This window comes from Ursus maritimus, unplaced genomic scaffold, assembly GCF_017311325.1.
Source record: "Ursus maritimus isolate PB19 unplaced genomic scaffold, ASM1731132v1 scaffold_6, whole genome shotgun sequence".
In the NCBI taxonomy this organism is placed as follows: domain Eukaryota; kingdom Metazoa; phylum Chordata; class Mammalia; order Carnivora; family Ursidae; genus Ursus; species Ursus maritimus.
In genome coordinates, this window is record NW_024426774.1 from 12973239 (window position 1) to 12991464 (window position 18226).

Consider the following 18226-nt stretch of genomic DNA (forward strand, 5'->3'; position numbering starts at 1 on the left):
TTTGCATTTTGTACCATGTCTAGATATTAACTTTTCAAAAATAAATATGTTTTAGAAAAATAAAGTTTAAAAGATTGTTTAAAAGGCAAGTATAAAAGTATAAAGGCAAAAATAAATAAAAATAATAGCTCTTTCTACTAACACAAAAGAAGTAAGTAAATAGGAAACTTTGATTTATTATGCTGACTTTATAAAGATCTTAAATGGGATCAGAGATAAGACATTGAATTTTGAGAAGTATTTTTATAATTTAGTTTTCAAGATTATACATCCATGTTTTACTTAACTGATTTTTCTCTTCATTAAAATAGAGAAAATCATTTAAAATTCTGACAAGTTAATGTTTAAATTTATGAAGATACATAGTTAACTGTTCTAGATCCAAGCTTTGTTTTCACATATTTGGATCTAGGAGACATTGCAACAAAGAATAACAAAAAGATCTTTAAATTCCAAGAGGACAAATAGCTATATGCCTCAAGAAGAAAAGTTTAATCAGAGCGATGCATTTAAGACACACTTATTCTTGTTGGCATTGTTCGCTTTTGTTTTCAACTAACGTTTATTATGTCATGCACCTAGGCCCTGGGGATATAGTAATAAACAAAATAAGAAATGCTTTTGCCCTTGAAGAGTTTAAAATCTAGTAGGAAAGGCAGACAATAAATAAAATAAATACGTAAAAGACATAGCATGTTGACAGCAAAGTATTAGGGAGGAAAAGATAAAAGCAGGGAAGGGGCATATGAATGTTAGCAGGAAGAAAGAGCCACACTAACGAGGTGACATTTAAGTAAATTTCAAGGAAGGGAGTACAGAGCAAGCTATACAGATACCTTAGAGACAAAAATTTCAGGAAAAGCAAGTGAAAAGTCCCTGAGGCAAGGATATTCCTAGTATCCAAGACACAGCAAAATCAGTGTGGTTTCAGGAGAATGAACAAAGGGAAAATAGTAGAGAGAGCTTTAGGGAAGTAAGAGAGATCATTGTCAGATCATTACACATGAAAGTAAGATTTTTTTTTTCTCTGAGTAAGATGGAAAGCCTTTAGAAGGTTTTGAGCAGAGCTGTGATATGTTATGACATATTTTAAAGAATCATTCTGGCTAATGTGTTCAGAATAGACTGAAAGGCAGCAATAGGGATAGGGAAAAGGGAAAGGGAATAGGGAAAAGAACCATGATTTGTCCAGACAAATCTTGATTGTGATGAGATTTGCCTTGTATAAAGATAAAAGAAAAAAATCCAAATGGGGCTTATAAAAATAATAAAAAGAAAAAAGAGATAGATGAGGACCCTTGTAGAAAAAAAATTAAAAGAACATTTTCATAAGACTCAAAGGAACAGGCATATTCCTAAAAATAATCTAATTCATGATCAAAAAATATCCAAGAAAAAGTCAACCATTCTAAATAATTATTAATTATTGAGTAGTTAATATGTATCAGCACATTGGTATACATTATTGAGAAGTTACTATATAACAGAGCTATTATAAATACATAACATATAATAGTTCATTTAAACTTCACAATGATCCCATGAGCTATTGTTATCCTGTTTTTCTTAGAAATAAGGACTTGCCAAAGATCATAAGCTATCAAGAATTAAAAAGGGGGCACCTGGATGACTTAGGTCATGATCTCAGGGTCCTGGGATTGAGCCCTGCATTGGGCTCCTTCCCACTCAGCAGGGAGTCTGCTTGCCCTCTGCCCCTCCCCATGCTGTGCTCTCTCAAATAAATACAATCTTAAAAAAAAAAAAATTCAAAAAGACATAGGAATTATGAGCAGGTATAGAAATTCATTCATTTATTCACTGTTTTATGGGTCCTTACAAAGGGCAGGTACTATTCTAGGCACTAGGGATATATTAGTGGGTGGAGAGGAAAGAATCTGTTTGCAAGAAACTTGCATTCATTTTAGCAAGGTGTTTATAGTGTTTGAGATGGTGGTGAGTTCTTTAGGGGAGAAAGAAATCAGAGCAAGATATTGAAGTTGGAAAGTACATGGTTGGGGGGTGGTAATTAAAGAATACAGCTGAATTTGAGATATTTTTAGTGTGTTTCAGAACCCTAGCTTGTAATAGGATAATTTAATCCAGTCACATATGTTTTGTGAACTGATACATTTAGTCTTCCTTCTGTATTGAATGTTTTCTGTTTTTTAATGCTTTCTTGATGCCTCCTTTCCTTACTTTTTGTTACATAGCCCATTTTATTGTTACTTCTCTGTATAGTGTTTTGAAAAGTATTATTCTACTGATGGCTACATTTAAATTATATATATGCTCCATTTCTTTTTTTTTTTTTAAAGATTTTATTTATTTATGTGACAGAGAGACAGCCAACGAGAGAGGGAACACAGCAGGGGAGTGGGAGAGGAAGAAGCAGGCTCCCAGCGGAGGAGCCTGATGTGGGACTCAATCCCAGAACGCCGGGATCATGCCCTGAGCCGAAGGCAGACGCTTAACAACTGCGCTACCCAGGCGCCCCTATGCTCCATTTCTTTACCAATCTCAAGCAGAGAAAATTAAGTTCCATAAAGGCAGGCTTTTTTACGTGTCTTCTTCCGTATCCTATCTCTGAGCTTAACACAATGGTAGTATTAAAATGTATCTGTTTGACATTTCTGCAAAGAAGACATACAAATGGCCAATAGACACATGAAAAAGTGCTCAAAATCACTCAGCATCAGGGAAATACAAATCAAAACCACAATGAGATACCACCTCACACCAGTCAGAATGGCTAAAATTAACAAGTCAGGAAATGACAGATGTTGGCGAGGATGTGGAGAAAGGGGAACCCTCCTACACTGTTGGTGGAAATGCAAGCTGGTGCAGCCACTCTGGAAAACAGTATGGGGTTCCTCAAAAAGGTGAAAATAGAGCTACCCAAAACCCAGCAATTGCACTACTGGGTATTTACCCCAAAGATATAAATGTAGTGATCCAAAGGGCTACCTGCACCCCCATGTTTATAGCAGCAATGCGCACAATAGCCAAACTATGGAAAGAGCCCAGATGTCTATGGACAGCTAAATGGATAAAGATGTGGTATATATATAAAATGGAATATTATTCAGCCATCAAAAAAGAAATCTTTCCATTTACAATGACATGGATGGAACTAGAGGGTATTATGCTAAGTGAAATAAGTCAATCAGAGAAAGACAATTATAATATGATCACACTGACATGTGGAATTTGAGAAACAAGGCAGAGGATCATAGGGGAAGAGAGGAAAAAATGAAACAAGAAGAAACCAGAGAGGGAGACAAACCATAAGAGACTCTTAATCTCAGGAAACAAACTGAGTGTTACTGGAGTGAAGGGGGGTGGGAGGGATGGGGTGTCTAGGTGATGGACATTGCGGAGGGTATGTGCTGTGGTGATGGCTGTGTATTTTGTAAGACTGATGAATCACAGACCTGTATCCTTGAAACAAATAATATATTATATGTTAATGCAATAAAGATGCATACATGTCATTAAAAAATAAAATAAAATGTATCTGTTTTATGAGTGAATAAATTATTAGGTATTAACTACATGATCAGAATTCTGCTCTGGGGCCAAGACAGACTCTGGGGGGCAAAATAAAAATTATAAAGTGAGTGCAGAGAAAAGTAGGAAAGAATTCTTCAGAGAGTGCCTCTATCCCAGTCCTGAAACTAATTTTGTGTTCTTAAAAACTTATCCACCCTCTTTGCACCTCTATTTTTCACTTGAAAAAATAAGGGAAGTAGATTATAACAGTGGTTTGTTACCTTTTTATGAGTCACAGATCCTTTTGAGAAACCTATAAAGGCTATCACTCTTCTCCATAAAAGCATTATACACATACATATCATGAAATATAATAAGTTGATGTGTTTTATGAGATCATGAAAAGCTTTTAATGTATATATTATAATATAATATGAAAACATCAATGAAATATTTTATGACATTTAAAGGCAATTAGATAATTCACACACAACACACACACACACAAAACCCTCTGCATACTTCATAATAAATAAAGCTCAAGACTCTCAACTCAGGAGAAAGCATTTAACCAAAGTAAGAGACAAAAGTTTTATAGATCTTATGAAATGTTTTGAAATATTAAAGTCCAGTGTCTTCTTATAAGTTCTCATAGCCTTTATTTCAGATAGGGATGAAGTTGTTTAAGCTTAGCTTTTCTTGACAAACCAATTCTGATTGGTCGACTGCATGTCTTAAGAGGTAGTACTCTTGAAATTCCATGTGAAAAATTACTACCTACAATATAAGACAATAAAAGTGCATGAGGGAATAAAAATTACTTGTAGTTTCTAAGCTTAAAAAGTTTTACTTATCATCATCATCAGCAACATTTACTGAGTCATTGAACTAAGTGCTTTAAATGCATCAGTTTATGTATCCTATCACCATTTTTAAAACGTGAAAACCTCAGCACGAAAAAAAGTTAAGTAACTTGCCCACATAAAATAGCAACTAAATAAAATCAGCATTCCACTCAGGCAGTTTGACTTAACAACAACAACAAAACTACACAGTTTAACATGACGTTGTGGCTTTAAAAACCAAGTCATTTTTCTATTGGAAGCTCAACAGTAGGCTATACTGTTAATGATTTCATTTGGCTTCTAATAGAGATTATTATCAACAATACTGCACAAATGCATTTCATCTATTATGTAAAAATGGAGGGCTCTGATTTTGAAATTTTTATTTAACATCATACTATCATATTCAAAAAAATGCAAAACATTTCATGGACAACAATCGGTTGACCAGACCAGTAGGATCAACTATTATTGATAATGAAACACAAAAATATCTCTAATTTTCAGAGATTTAAAAAAAAAAAAGCGGTGAGGTACATATGTAAAGCTAAAAATGTATCAAGCTTTAACCCAGCTTTAATGAATTAGTATGATCTTAATATAATAGCACATTTTACTAAAAATGGTGTAATCAACTTAATATTTCTGACAAAAGAAAAACAGCATGATTTCTACTAAGCTGAACCAAACAGAACCTGTGTATTTACCTATGTAAACATTAATGAAATAAAATACAAAGTCTAACAATATGTAAATATGTAACTATATGTAAATAGGGAGAAAACAGCTTACCACAAAAATAGCTATAAATCAGTTTATGATACTTTGTTCTACATTAAAAGAATAAAGTTAATTATAAAAACAAAAGAAAAAACATATTACTAGTTTTTTTCAGTTTTTAAGGAAAAAGGGATTGTCCAAATAAAACAAAATTGTTGGATCATTTCTGATACACTAGATTTGTTTATAAATTAGATAATTTCAGCAATTTATGCTAAGTGGACTTCTTCATTATGAGATTATTATTTTAGAACAAAGCCATGATTAGTCTGTTTGATTACTTTTTCAAAGAATAGCTTTCCTCTTTCATGGTCTAATATGACAGATACTTCTGGTAATTTTGCAATGGGTAGGAAATCACCAAACCAATTTGTATCAAGAGCAGGCCCGCTGCAAAGCATATGCCCCTAAACAGTCATCAGGTTGTGGCTATGAGGAAGATACGCTTCTTTGTCTCCTTGGATTTCCTACTTTTACAAGAATATTGTGATCCATTTTATTATTACTGTACAATGGATTAATTTATTGCTTTGTACTACTTAACAATTCTAAACATTCAAGAATACTACCAGAAATTATTCATTTTAAAAATCAGTGTAAACTAATGGAACTTAAATAAAATAAGTTGAAAAAATCAGTGTTTAAAAAAAGCCATAATATGTATTAGTAATCTTCTAGAAATAATACTAACTCAAATATTTTCTAAATCCTTGCAAGTCGAAATACGGTCCACAGGCTAGCAGCATCTATATTTGCTAGGAGCTTGTTGGGAATACAGAATCTTAGGGCCTACCGCACAAAAGAATCAGAATCATTGAACAGGACACCCAGGTGATTTGTATATACATTAAAGTTTGGGAAGTTTTGGTGCTAAATGATATATAAAGCACCAGGTGCACTAACTGTCTGGCATATTTCACATGTTCAAAATAATTTCAAACTACTTGCATTTTCTACACCACAGAGAAAGGAGAGAGAAATGGTCAGGATGCACTGGAGACACTACTGGTAGAAATTTAACTGAAGGCATCATGAGGACAACTGGATAAGTATCAAAAACATTTCAGCATCAGTGTGGAGCCAACCTTTTCCCAGTGCCTTTAAAATCACGCTGCATAAGCAGTCACCCACTCTACCTAGGCAGAATTAGTCCACTACTAGCCCCACTTCCCACCATTTCCCAACTTTTTCCTTACACTATGGATTTTAACAAGTCTCAGGAAAATCACTCCATTTTTATGCACTTTGAATGTAAATCCAAGATGACTATCTTAACATAGTACTAAATAATTCTGGCTGTCCATATTATTTTTCATATTTCTTGACACACATTTTTCATATTTCATGACAAGGCTCTTTTTCTTGTGAAGGCACAATAGAGTATTATGGGTTCAGATATTCCCAACATATGTAACATTTCTTTTCCAATTTGTGCACATTCTTCAATTTTCCTCATATAACCACTCCATTATTACAATTATGACCATGATGACAATATGAGTATGAGCTCCCTATTCCTCTTTCTATCTCAAAATACATTCCTAAACCCAATCTCTTTCTTTCTGTTTGTCCTAGAAGAAACAACCGGTATCCTTTCCAGGCTAATTCTATCACTCTGCTTTGAGTCTCATAGAGTATTGTTCTCTCAATTACTCCCTTTATTCAGGGGAGAAGAGACTACATAGGGGCTTTTGACCTTCCAAGGAATGGGATCAATTTTTAAGATTATCTCATTGTAAGCTAAGAAGAGAGAAACAGATACAGTTTGGAAGTGACTGAATAAAAGGATAGCATCCTACTGACAATGAGAGGCCGAGAAAAATATTTTAAGAAATGATGCATGACCAAAGATGTTTTGGTAAACGTATTTCACCTACATCATTACTCTTTCTATATCCAGTCTTGTGGTGTAATACCAGCAATTTCTGACCATATGAAAATTCAGTCATTTAGAAAACAGTTCGCTAATTTCAACCCTACCCCTACATCACTCCCATTGGTGTTAGACTTAGTGTGTTTTTTTTTCAGGTGTCATAGACCTTTTAGGCAAAGGACAAAGTTAGTTGTTTAACTTCTCTTTAGTTTTATTTTTTAGTACTAATCAAAAGTTTAAATATCATGGTCATAGATCATGTTAATACATCTAAAGGATAATAATTTTTAATTACTAAATAAAATATCCATATAGAGAGTCCCATAATAAAGAATAGAGAACATAGATAATAAATATGTAATTGGGAATAACATCTCATCAATGAAAATCCAACTTAGATAAATGCCTTTTTTGGTTGTGCCAATTAATGTTATACACATTAGATGTGTGTATTGGATCAAAAAAAAAAAAAACTGTCTTCATCACATAGTTATTACAATGCATCACTGCAAATATTGAAAAACAGTTTTGTAGAGCACATTTCCCAGTAATATTCTAAATGCCATTTCAATTTTTAGCTGATTTTTAACTATTGGAATTTGCATCAGTAAATTATTAATGATTACAAAAGTGATAAATCTTTATATTTATCTTCTAACAACCTGAAGATATTCTCCTCATGCTAAAAATACAAAACTCAATAATCATCTCAGAAAGTGTTCAAGAAAATAACCAAAAATCTTACCTCCCTTCAGTAAATAATTAAATTTTTCCTCAAATTCGTCAGAGAAAAAAGCAGACCTTTTAGGTGAAGGTTTTTCACAGTCTACAAATGAAAATCAATATGTTACAGCAAAAAGTAACTTTTACATAAAATATTAATACTATAAACAAATTACTTTCTCAAAAATGTTTCCTCCTATTGGCTTCTAATATTTAGATAAATGAAGCAGGACTCATCAAGCCTCCTTTTAAAAATTTCATCACTTATGACCTTCAACTTCAGGATATTATTTAATGTTTCATAGGAAAATAATGTGCATCAGTAAATATTGTCTAACTCGTTACCTCTCTCTCCTTTTTTCAAAAAAAAAATACATATTTGGCCTACACAGAAAAAAAGCCACATTTTTTATCATGAGAAAAAATGTTTTAAAACTAATTTCATACCTTCGTTGGAAGTAGAATAAAATTCTTCTTCCAATGTTCTTGGACAGCTATATTCATTTGGAACTTCCTGTTCATGATCCAGTACTGTTTTCCATTTAAATAAAGTTTGGTGTCTTTTAGGCATATTAGGACACGTTATAGCATCACAGTGCAAAGAAGACTCACATGTTTTGTTGACTGTAACCATTTTCAAATCTCTTCTTATCTCCGTTTTTACCTCCTCAATATCATTATTTTCTCTAAAGTAATTTTCTTGCCCATTGTTTGTTTCCACAGTGCTTAGAATTTTGTTTTCCTTACTGATTTCATGAAACATATGAAGTTCTTCAAGTACTAAGTCAAATTTACTCTTCATCTCAAAATCGTTCACTATTGTCGGAGCTTCTGTTGATAAACACTCTGCAGTTAAGTCCTGAAAACATTCATTGTTCCCTAGACTCAAATAAGTTTCAAACTGATGATTAACACATTCTGTAGAATCATTCTTTGGATGAAAATGCTTTGAATTAGCCAACTCACTGTCTTGCAAAATGCTCTCATATTCATTTCTGTCAGCTACATTATTTTGATTAACATATTTAGTTTCTTCCACATTTACTTTTTTACTCATTAATGAAACTGGTTGCATAGAAAACATGCTATCCATTGAATAAAAATTATTTTTCTCTTCCTTTTTTATCTTAATATCTTCGTTAACTTGGCAACTGTTTGTTAAACTTTGTGCCATGACTTTTACTTCAGCCTTCAAAATTGAGTCATGTTTTTTTCCTTTGATACCACTTAGCAAGCTCCCAACATTTAGCACTTCAATTATAGTCCTAGGATTGGTTTGTTCCCTACGTTTTAAGTCGTGGTTTGTTGGTATGGCCTGTTGCCTAATATTGATGAAATCTTCAAATATGCACTTCAAATTAAAGTCACTGATCTTATTATGCTTCTGTTTTCTTTCAGTATCTAAATCTTGGTTGTACATGTTTATTTCACAAAATTTTTCATTAATATATCTATGGTTGTTCTGTATAAATGGAGAACCAGACATAACGTGTGTTTTAGGAGCATTAGGACTACAGTGAGCCCAATTTTCCTCATTTATGAATTGTTCAGGACAACTCTTATTCTCGTAAGTTTCTTTTGTCAAACAAATTTCATCCACATCATCAAAATCCATTGAAAGAGGAATTTTTTCATATGTTTCAAAAATTGGAAAATGTTTGTTTTTAGTTTTCAGATGGAAGGAATTGATAGGTTTTTTCTTAGACTCTTCAAAAACTTGATCAGTTTTAAATAACTTTCTTTCTTCTAACATAGGTTTCATATCTTCTAATAGTCTTGAAAAAGTTAAAAACCTTGCTAGATTTACAGTATGATTTTCCTCTATGTTTTTTGAATAATGAAAGTGAACTATCCATTTGATAATGCATTTCTCCTCTAATTTAGAATCATTTTCAATTCTTGTTAAAGAGTCAAAGTTATTGAGCAAAGAAGCTATGTTGTTTTTCAATATGCTATTTAAAGGTTCTGAAACACTGGTTTGTAAATATATGCTCAACATATTCTTTCTATTGACATTCATAGTCTTAGTTATTAGATTTTGAAGATCAATTTGCTTTTTATCCTTGAAAATTTCATACCAGGTTAAAATATCATCTTTTTGATTTCCTGAAATATTTTCATGAAAATAAAAAATTGCCATAATGAAACTTCCAAAAATATTGCTTAAATGAAAGTCTTTTTGTGTAGTATAATATCTTAACTCGAGCGTATTATTGTTTTCTCCTTTACCATTTAACCAAAAAAAAATTATTAAAGCCTTTCGGCTACCAAGTGTTCCAATCATGAGAGGCTTTGATTGTTTTTCATGTGTATTCATGGCTTTTGTATAGTGATAATCTTCTTTGCTTAAGAGATCTATTTCTAATAATTGTAGAAAATTCAATTTTTCTTCAATTTTTTTAATATTTTCACTTTGAGTCTTGTAATTATCCATAATCCAACCACTTTCTCCCTTTTTTCCCAAAACATGTCTAATGTTATGGTCCTGGCTTTGAGATTTTTCTAATCTGGTAAATATGTAAATGTCCAGGCATGTTTCTACTTCTCCCAAGTTTGCATTCTCTAGTATTATAGTGAAATTCTTTTCAGAGTCTGTTACATCAGATATGATACTACTGTGGTTATAGTAGTTTAAACTGATCAAGTCTTTTTTTCTCACACAAATATTTTGGTTGCTGAGTGACTGGTGGTTACTTTCATAGCATGCAGAAAAAATATTTTCTGCATCGGCATCTACAATGTTTTTATCATCCTGTAACTTTTGCTTCTTAACATCAGGTCTATTTTGGGACCAGTAAATGTTTGTGAAATCCCTAACATATGCCTCGTTTTTGTCATTCTTTTTCTTTGCTATTTCCTTTAAATAGACAGAGGACATTTTGCTATTTAAATCAGTTGGAAACTCAGGGATACTTATTGTGCTGCTATCTCTAAAATAGCTGGGTTTGGCAATTTCTATGCTGGGCTGGTTTTCAGATTTTGATATATTTAGTGTAGATGCTGAAATGTTATTTTCTTTTTTATTTGATGGCATAACACTGTCAGCTTTACATCTGTTCTTAATATCATGAAATGATGATTTGGTTTCCTTGCAAAAGGTAACCTCCAAAAATAGGTTTTCTGTCTGTTTTACATAACTGTTGTCTTCCTGATTATTGTCTCTCCCTCGTACTAAATTTTGTTTTCCATCCGCGTTTTTAACTCCAGGTGTATCATGTATAGAGGCGTTGGGCAGAAGCGAACCGGCCTCCGCTTCAGCTCTATCACCGCCCTGCCCACTGAAAGCCTCTTTGTCATACAGTCCTGCTTCCCAAGACCTTCCGGAAGCCCTCAAACCAGAATCAAAACTTTGTGAGGAGAGAGGCTGCAAACAACTATTCATCTCAAATTTGCCATTTTGGCGTCTCAGATGACCTATCTGCTCCCCACTGACTGGTTTCTCCACACACGAGTCTGTGGAGTGCTCAAAAATCACATTAGCTGAAACAAGGGGCGCCCTGAAGGGTCTGGGCGACAACTGCCAGACTTTTTCCACCTCAGACAAGCGAGGCACCAAGGGGAGCCTCCACTCTACCTCAGAGGCACTGCCAGGTTCCTTAAGACGGGGCCGCTTTCGCCTGGGTGGTTGGGAATCAGGGTCTTCGGGAGACGGTAAAGAAAAGATAAGCTCCCTGAACTTGGCACCCCGCGCCGTGGACTGCGTGAGCGACATGACAGCGAACGGAAGTGATCTGCCCAGGTTCCCGCCCGGCTCGTCTTTTAAAAGCTGCTTCAGATGGCTCCGCCTCACCCCACCCCTCGACGCCCTGGTCACGCCCCTAACATTCCCCTTGAAGCTGTTTCGGCCCCAGCCTCAGAGAAAGCCCCGCCCTGACCACGCCCCAGCCCCGCCCCCAGCCATCCGGCCCCGCCCCCACCCTACCTTAAGCACGCGAGCTCGGATATTCTTTTCCTCAAAGTACAAAGCACCCGGGGCCGTTACGTTGTCTATTTTTAGCGCCTCTTGCTGGTGCCTGGACTGTAGCGGCTCTAAATATTTTCTTCCCTCTGGTAGAATTAAGGGAAAAGTCAGAATCTCCCTCTCTCCCTCTCTCTTTTTAAGTTTCAGAACAGAAACAACTTTGTTTTTAAAATTCTAAAATTCTGTTTTCCTCAGAAGCGGCTTCTCCACAGTTGCTCTAGGGCGTCTTCTCCAGTAAAAAAGTGTAGTTTTGTGAGCACCGGACCAAACCGCTCTGTGTCTGGGATAACTTTTTAAAACGCTCTTAATCATTCCGGTGGCATTTAAAATCAGATTTCCACCTCACTAATAAAGTATGTTTAGGGGAAATAAGGCACTGGTATTTAACAATCTGAATATTTTAGGGGAAAAATGTGTAGAAATAATTATTCAGATAATTACTAATCTTTATTTTTTTTAAGATTTTATTTATTTATTTATCAGAGAGAGAGACAGAGAGAGAGGGCACAAGCAGGGGGAGAGGCAGGCTCCCTACTGAGTAAGGAGCCCAATGTGGGACTTGATCCCAGGACTCTGGGATCACAACCCGAGCGGAAGGCAGCCCCTTAACCGACTGAGCCACCCAGGCATCCCTAATCTTCACTTTAAAACAGTAGAAAAATCGTTTCATATGTGCTGTGGGATTTCCTTCTCCACATAACAACTTTCCTTCCCCACAAAATAACTTAAAGATAAAAATTATATGTTTCAACTATTCCAACTGTAATGATACAGTTCCGACTCCTATCTAATAAATTGTATGGACCTTCTTTTTCTTTTTCCTCTGTCTTGAGAATAATTTATTTATTATTTCAAGTCAGTTCTGATTTTTTGTCAATTCCATAAAGAAGAAAATGATTTTCAAAATGTTTATTATTATATACGTGTTTATTAAGAAACATGGAATCCTATTCAGTCCTCACAAACCTCAATCCCCTTGATGATTGTTTCAAAGTTGGTCAGTTTTATGTTCCCTGGTAAAAATTTATAAGAACCACAATAATCTACAAGAGGAATCCTAATTTTAGAACCAATGGGAGCATATATAGCAAGATATGACTAGCATACTACTTTTTATAATAAGATGTTCAGCAGCCTCCTGTCTTGTAAATACTCTTAGATACATTGTGATTTCAGTTCTGGGTATTTGCTATTACTTTGGCTTGTAAATTCCTCCAGAGAAATGTTTGCTTGAATTTGTAGAAAGCCTTGCAGTATAAGCATTTCATCAACACTAACAATAAGAACATGGCAATTGTTCAAATTATACAACAGTGAGTTCTCAAAGTGCTACTTCTATGTATCTTGAATTCCATTCCTTTTTTTACCACAGACTTTCCACAATTCTACATTCCATACTAATGAATCTGTTCTCTGCTTGTGATCAGCCCGTAAGGATTGACTTGCTTAGCTAACAGTGCACTAACATAATATTAGGAGCAAGCTGTCTTTCTTTCCCTTCCTTCCTTCCTTCCTTCCTTCCTTCCTTCCTTCCTTCCTTCCTTCCTTCCTTCCTTTCAGTAAACTCTATCCCCAACGTGGGGCTCAAACTCATGACCCTGAGATCAAGAGTTACATGTTCTACTGAAAGCCAGGGAGGTACCCCCAAGAACAAGCTTTCTATTAAATGCCATAGCTTTGTGATTCTAGATTGATCTGTAACTTGGTGTTTGTTTCTTCATCTTACTAGTTTTCCAAGAACATACTCTTTTTTAGATCTCCATCACACCATTATTTAAAAACTATGGATTGTTTAAGGACTAGAATTCAAATAAAGCCCAGAAGTACTACATTTAATTCAACAATTGTTTGAGAACTAGGTCTAAGACCCTGTTACATGTACAGAAATGTACAGGGTTTGATGGTTTGTTTTTTTTTTCCTATCCCAAAGAAACTTCTAGCAATGAAGACAGAAAAAAAGTTTTTTTCTGTATGTACTTTTTCAAATATTACACTAATGACCACTGTCATTTCAATCAATGCCTGTTGAAACTATTATGTGTTTTTTGCTTTATTTTTTAAATGCTACCTTGAAAACACACTAGTTATAAGTGAGAAATGCAAAAAGTTGTATCTTCAACTCATCAGAATCAAAAATAAAAATGAGGCTTGTTCAAATCTTATCTACCCTTCAAAGCCCATTTCAAATGTCACATATTTCTAATCACCTTACCTGCCCTTTCTTTGAAAGCTCCTACTTCCTTAACAACAGTAACCTGAGCTCTGAGGACAGCACCTGCCCTTCCTTTCAGTTTGCTGTCTTATTATAGTCCAGATCTGAATGAATGAAAGAATGAATGAGCTCATGAGGTAACTCCATACTGAAAATATAACACCCTTCGAGTTAAGTCAGTAATTCACTCGTACCTCAGAATGCTTAGTCTTATGTCCTTAGCATGGTATGCCAGATCACAACTAGGTCCTACCTTATGTTTTTTGGCTTCATACCCCCCCCTTTTTTTTTTTTTACAACTTGCACTCTGTTGCCAATACTAGGCTGTTTGTTATTTTTTTGCTTTTCCATGCATGTTTTCAACATCCTTCTCTTTCTCCACCTGACAAATTCTTATTCAGGCTTAAAGGGTTCTACTCAAAAGTGACTTCTACTGTGAAAGCTTTACCTCCTCCCTGCTCTATCCAGTCCCTAGGCAGAATGACTTGCACCCTCATCCGTGTTCCTATAGAACTTTATTTTTAACTGTACTATAACCCTTAAAACATCTTACTGTACTGTTTACATCCTCTCCACCAGACTCTATGTTAATCGGGACAAAGATTTATTCACGTTTAAATCCCCAATGCCTCACATTAAATACTTCAGTTAAGGAGAAAAAAAAAAGAAACCCAGAATATAATTGTTACTATACCTTTACCAATCCAGATGGGTTTAGTGGTGTCTTGAGAGTGTCTTAAGCTTCCTGTTTTGGTTTTGGTTTTATATGTTAAAAATGGAGACTTGTTTGAGACCATACCACCATCAAGGCCAAAAATTGACTTTAAATATTACTGGATTTAACATTACTTAAGGTTTTTTTTTTAAAAAAGATTTTATTTATGTATTTATTTGAGAGAGAGAGAGAGAACAAGCAGGGGGGAGGGGCAGAGGGAGTAGCAGATGCCCTACTGAACAGGAAGCCCAATATGGGGCTTGATTCCAGGACCTGGAGATCATGACCTGAGCCGAAGGCAGGCGCTTAACTGAGTGAACCACCCAGGCACCCAACATTATTTAAGTTTAATGGTAGGACCAGATATTTGATGAGGCAGTTTTTCTCTTTTATGTCTTTTAATAAATGATATACATGGTGAATAAATATGCTAAATCTTAAACTTTCAGACTGACTAGATAACAAATATTTTTTAAAGACTTAATAAGAACCACTAACAAAAAATGTAAGCCAAATACAGGGGTTAGAGAAGAAAATATCATCACTGCTAAAAATATTTAAAACAAATATGGCTGTATGTAACATAAATAGCACATTTATCAAGTCACTAAGCAGCACTAGGAGGGAAAATATTTCAGAAAACCATGATGGCGTGTATATCCACATGTGCGATTAACCATTCAGCAGAGCTCTAATGGTAATTTATAACAGAAATATGATCTTTTTTTTTTAAAGATTTTATTTATTTATTCGACAGAGATAGAGACAGCCAGCGAGAGAGGGAACACAAGCAGGGGGAGTGGGAGAGGAAGAAGCAGGCTCATAGCAGAGGAGCCTGATGTGGGGCTCGATCCCATAATGCCGGGATCACGCCCTGAGCCAAAGGCAGACGCTTAACTGCTGTGCCACCCAGGCGCCCCCAGAAATATGATCTTAAATGAAACAATGTATGTGCAAATACTTTAAACTATAAATCATCGCATTATTCTCGGTTTTCATTAATGACAGCATTATCTACCCCGTCTCGTACCCTAGAAACTTTTACTGCTCTTAACATTTTCTTTCTTTCACTCTNCTTTCCCCCAAATCCAACCCTTATGTAGACATTCATCAAATCTTGTTAGTTTTACATCAAACATGACCCTGAAATTAATTCTCATTCTTTATCCTTATTATCTCAACTTAATTCTACGTGCTCATCATCTCTGAGAATATTGTAATAAACTAATTTTTTTTATTAGTCTCCCCTCAACTTCTACCCAACCCTACTATAGTATAGTGCTTTTTTTCTTAAAATATTAATCACGTTATTACTTCCTTAAGAACTTCTTTCTTAATTAAGAAGCTGGGCATACAACGTACTTTATAGTTTATCTCCAAACTGTTTTTTCAGCTTCTGTATCTACTTCCAAAACACAACTTGCTTTCCTGCAGTGCTAAACTTCTCATCTTTCCTTAAATATATAAGGCTCTTCTCACAACTTCTGTTTGGGCATATACTGGTTCATTTGCCTTAGGTGTAGTGGCAAGCCTTACTTGAAGTCATCTGAAGTGATTCCAAAGTTTACAGCCATCTTGTCTCTTTAGACAACCACAGGTTTATCTGCTCTCCCTTCTTTTTCATTTTTAAATCTTGCCTTATTAATGTACTATTATTACTATTATAGTTTCTGCATGTTTAGCTAGTCAAAAATAACCTTTTTCTTGAGCCCTCAGTGTTAGAAAACCAGGTGGGAATGTTCAGCTATTTACAGCATCCATTCGATGTTCTAATAAATTTCAGCATCAGTTAAAAGATTCTTTGCTGCTGAAATAATAGCAAGAGTCTGCATTATTTTTGGAATTAATGCAATTGTAAATAACAGCTCTTTAAAAAAAAAAAATTGTGAATTCTTTTCAATTAAACTTCCCCAAGAAAACTTTTCAAGATTTCGAGATGGGAAATTTTCTATCACTTTTTTCATTATACAAACTTATTATTACTTAGATTGCTTTCCATTTTGTACAGTTTTTCTGCTGAGATTAATCACTTTGTCTTGGTTGATTGCACAATAAATATTTAGCTGGACATTGCAAAATCATAGAACTACCATTTACCTCTACTTTTTAAAGAATTATATGCATTTGTATTAAATACAAAATACATTTAATTTGAAAACTATGTTAACCATAATTTAATTTTTTTATCCTGAAAGAAATACAGAATAGCGTTTGAGTGAGTAGGCTTTGGCATCAAATTGTCTATGCGTGAATCTAAGCTTCACTTCTTCCTGTCTGTGTAATGTGAGCAGCTTGCTTAACCTTTCTGAAATACAGATTCCTGCAAGTGGGAATTATAAAGTAGAACCTACCTCATAGGCTGTTGTGTAAATTAAATGAAATACACCATTTAGATGAGTAGGTGTGCATTAGATTTTTAAAAAATTACAATAGTTATTAATAACATCAAATTAGCAATGTGCTGGCCTAGCTCCTACAGGTTCAGATGAACTGACTGTCAGCATCTCTTCCCAACCACACATTTCAGAAATTTTACGTGAGTACCTTGGATTTGGATCAGAATGGAAGTATTTACATCACTGAAACCAGCAAAAACCACAAATCAGGGTTTGCTTGTTAGTTTCTTCCTTTCTAGAAAGCCGGTTGTTAAACAGTTACCAGTGTAATACTGAATCAAATTCTATCTTCCAATAGTTCAGACACATTACTATGTAAATCAATTCTCACTACAGAGTTGCGGCTATAGCCAGCCAGGTAGTTTTTTTGTATCTTATCTGGCTAAGTTCAAAGACAATTTGACAGACTCTATATTGATGCCAGCACATATTGTAAAAACCTTATGTAAAAAACAAAACTATATTAGTTTGTTTCAATATCATTTGATACATTTTTATAAGTGGAGACTCCAAAATTTGCCACAAACAAGAAAATACCTATTTCAATATTTTAAGTTTGCTCATAATTCTATGATTTCAAAATGGAAGTAGGTTTGGTTCAGGGAAAAATAATGGATCAAAAGAACGTTTCTTCCATCATTATCTAGAGCAGAGTGTAGTTACTCCTTACTATCAATCCATAATCATTGACAACTGAATAATAACATAGTTTTCAAAGTACTTTTAGTGGATGCTCTCACTTTTAGTGATTTAACTCTCCTTTGGTTTGCTGAACATCTATTATGTGCAAGGAAATACGCCTGATACTGAAGTAAATACCATGACATATAAAATACAATCTTTGTCTCTAACGACCATATTCTAGCAAGAAATATGCGTATAAAAGGATAATATACATGGCCCACTATATAGGCTAGTTAATCAGCCATTCACAACTTTGTCCTAAACTACTTTTCAGCCTGATCTCCAGCCATGCCATTCCCTCTCCAATGCCTCTCACACTCCACCACAAAAAACTGCTTGCAATTCTCAACTCCTTTTGTTGTTGTTGCTGATTTCAGAAGACATTTAAAAGTATCTGTTATGCACCAGGCACTTTGTTAAGTACTAGGTATTGGAAAATAAGATATCAAAAAATAAGCAGTCTTTTTTTTTTCCAAGGAATTTGCAGCATAGCAGAAGAGACAGACTATAATATAGAGTTTATTACAGTATAATACAGCAAGTGCTGC

At 34.6% G+C, this 18226-nt stretch overlaps 1 protein-coding gene across 1 annotated transcript; it reads right to left on the reverse strand.

The window, feature by feature from the left end:
- Positions 1-4147: 4147 nt before the first annotated feature.
- On the reverse strand, positions 4148-11461 carry RAD51AP2 (RAD51 associated protein 2). The gene is made up of 3 exons (XM_008700410.1): positions 8158-11461; positions 7733-7813; positions 4148-4266 (listed from the first exon to the last, which is right to left on the reverse strand). Exons 1-3 carry the CDS (start codon positions 11420-11422, stop codon positions 4148-4150), a joined length of 3465 nt encoding a protein of 1154 aa, XP_008698632.1. The 5' UTR covers positions 11423-11461.
- Between the last annotated feature and the right edge of the window lie 6765 nt (positions 11462-18226).

Bases quoted from the DNA above. Each gene is read 5' to 3' on its own strand.
- RAD51AP2 (XM_008700410.1), bottom strand. From the start codon at position 11,422: ATGTCGCTCACGCAGTCCACGGCGCGGGGTGCCAAGTTCAGGGAGCTT. The intron at 7,814-8,157 runs GTATGAAATTAG...TTTCATTTGTAG, and splicing joins TTATTCTACTTCCAACGAAG to ACTGTGAAAAACCTTCACCT. The intron at 4,267-7,732 runs GTAAGATTTTTG...CTTATATTGTAG, and splicing joins TAATTATTTACTGAAGGGAG to GTAGTAATTTTTCACATGGA.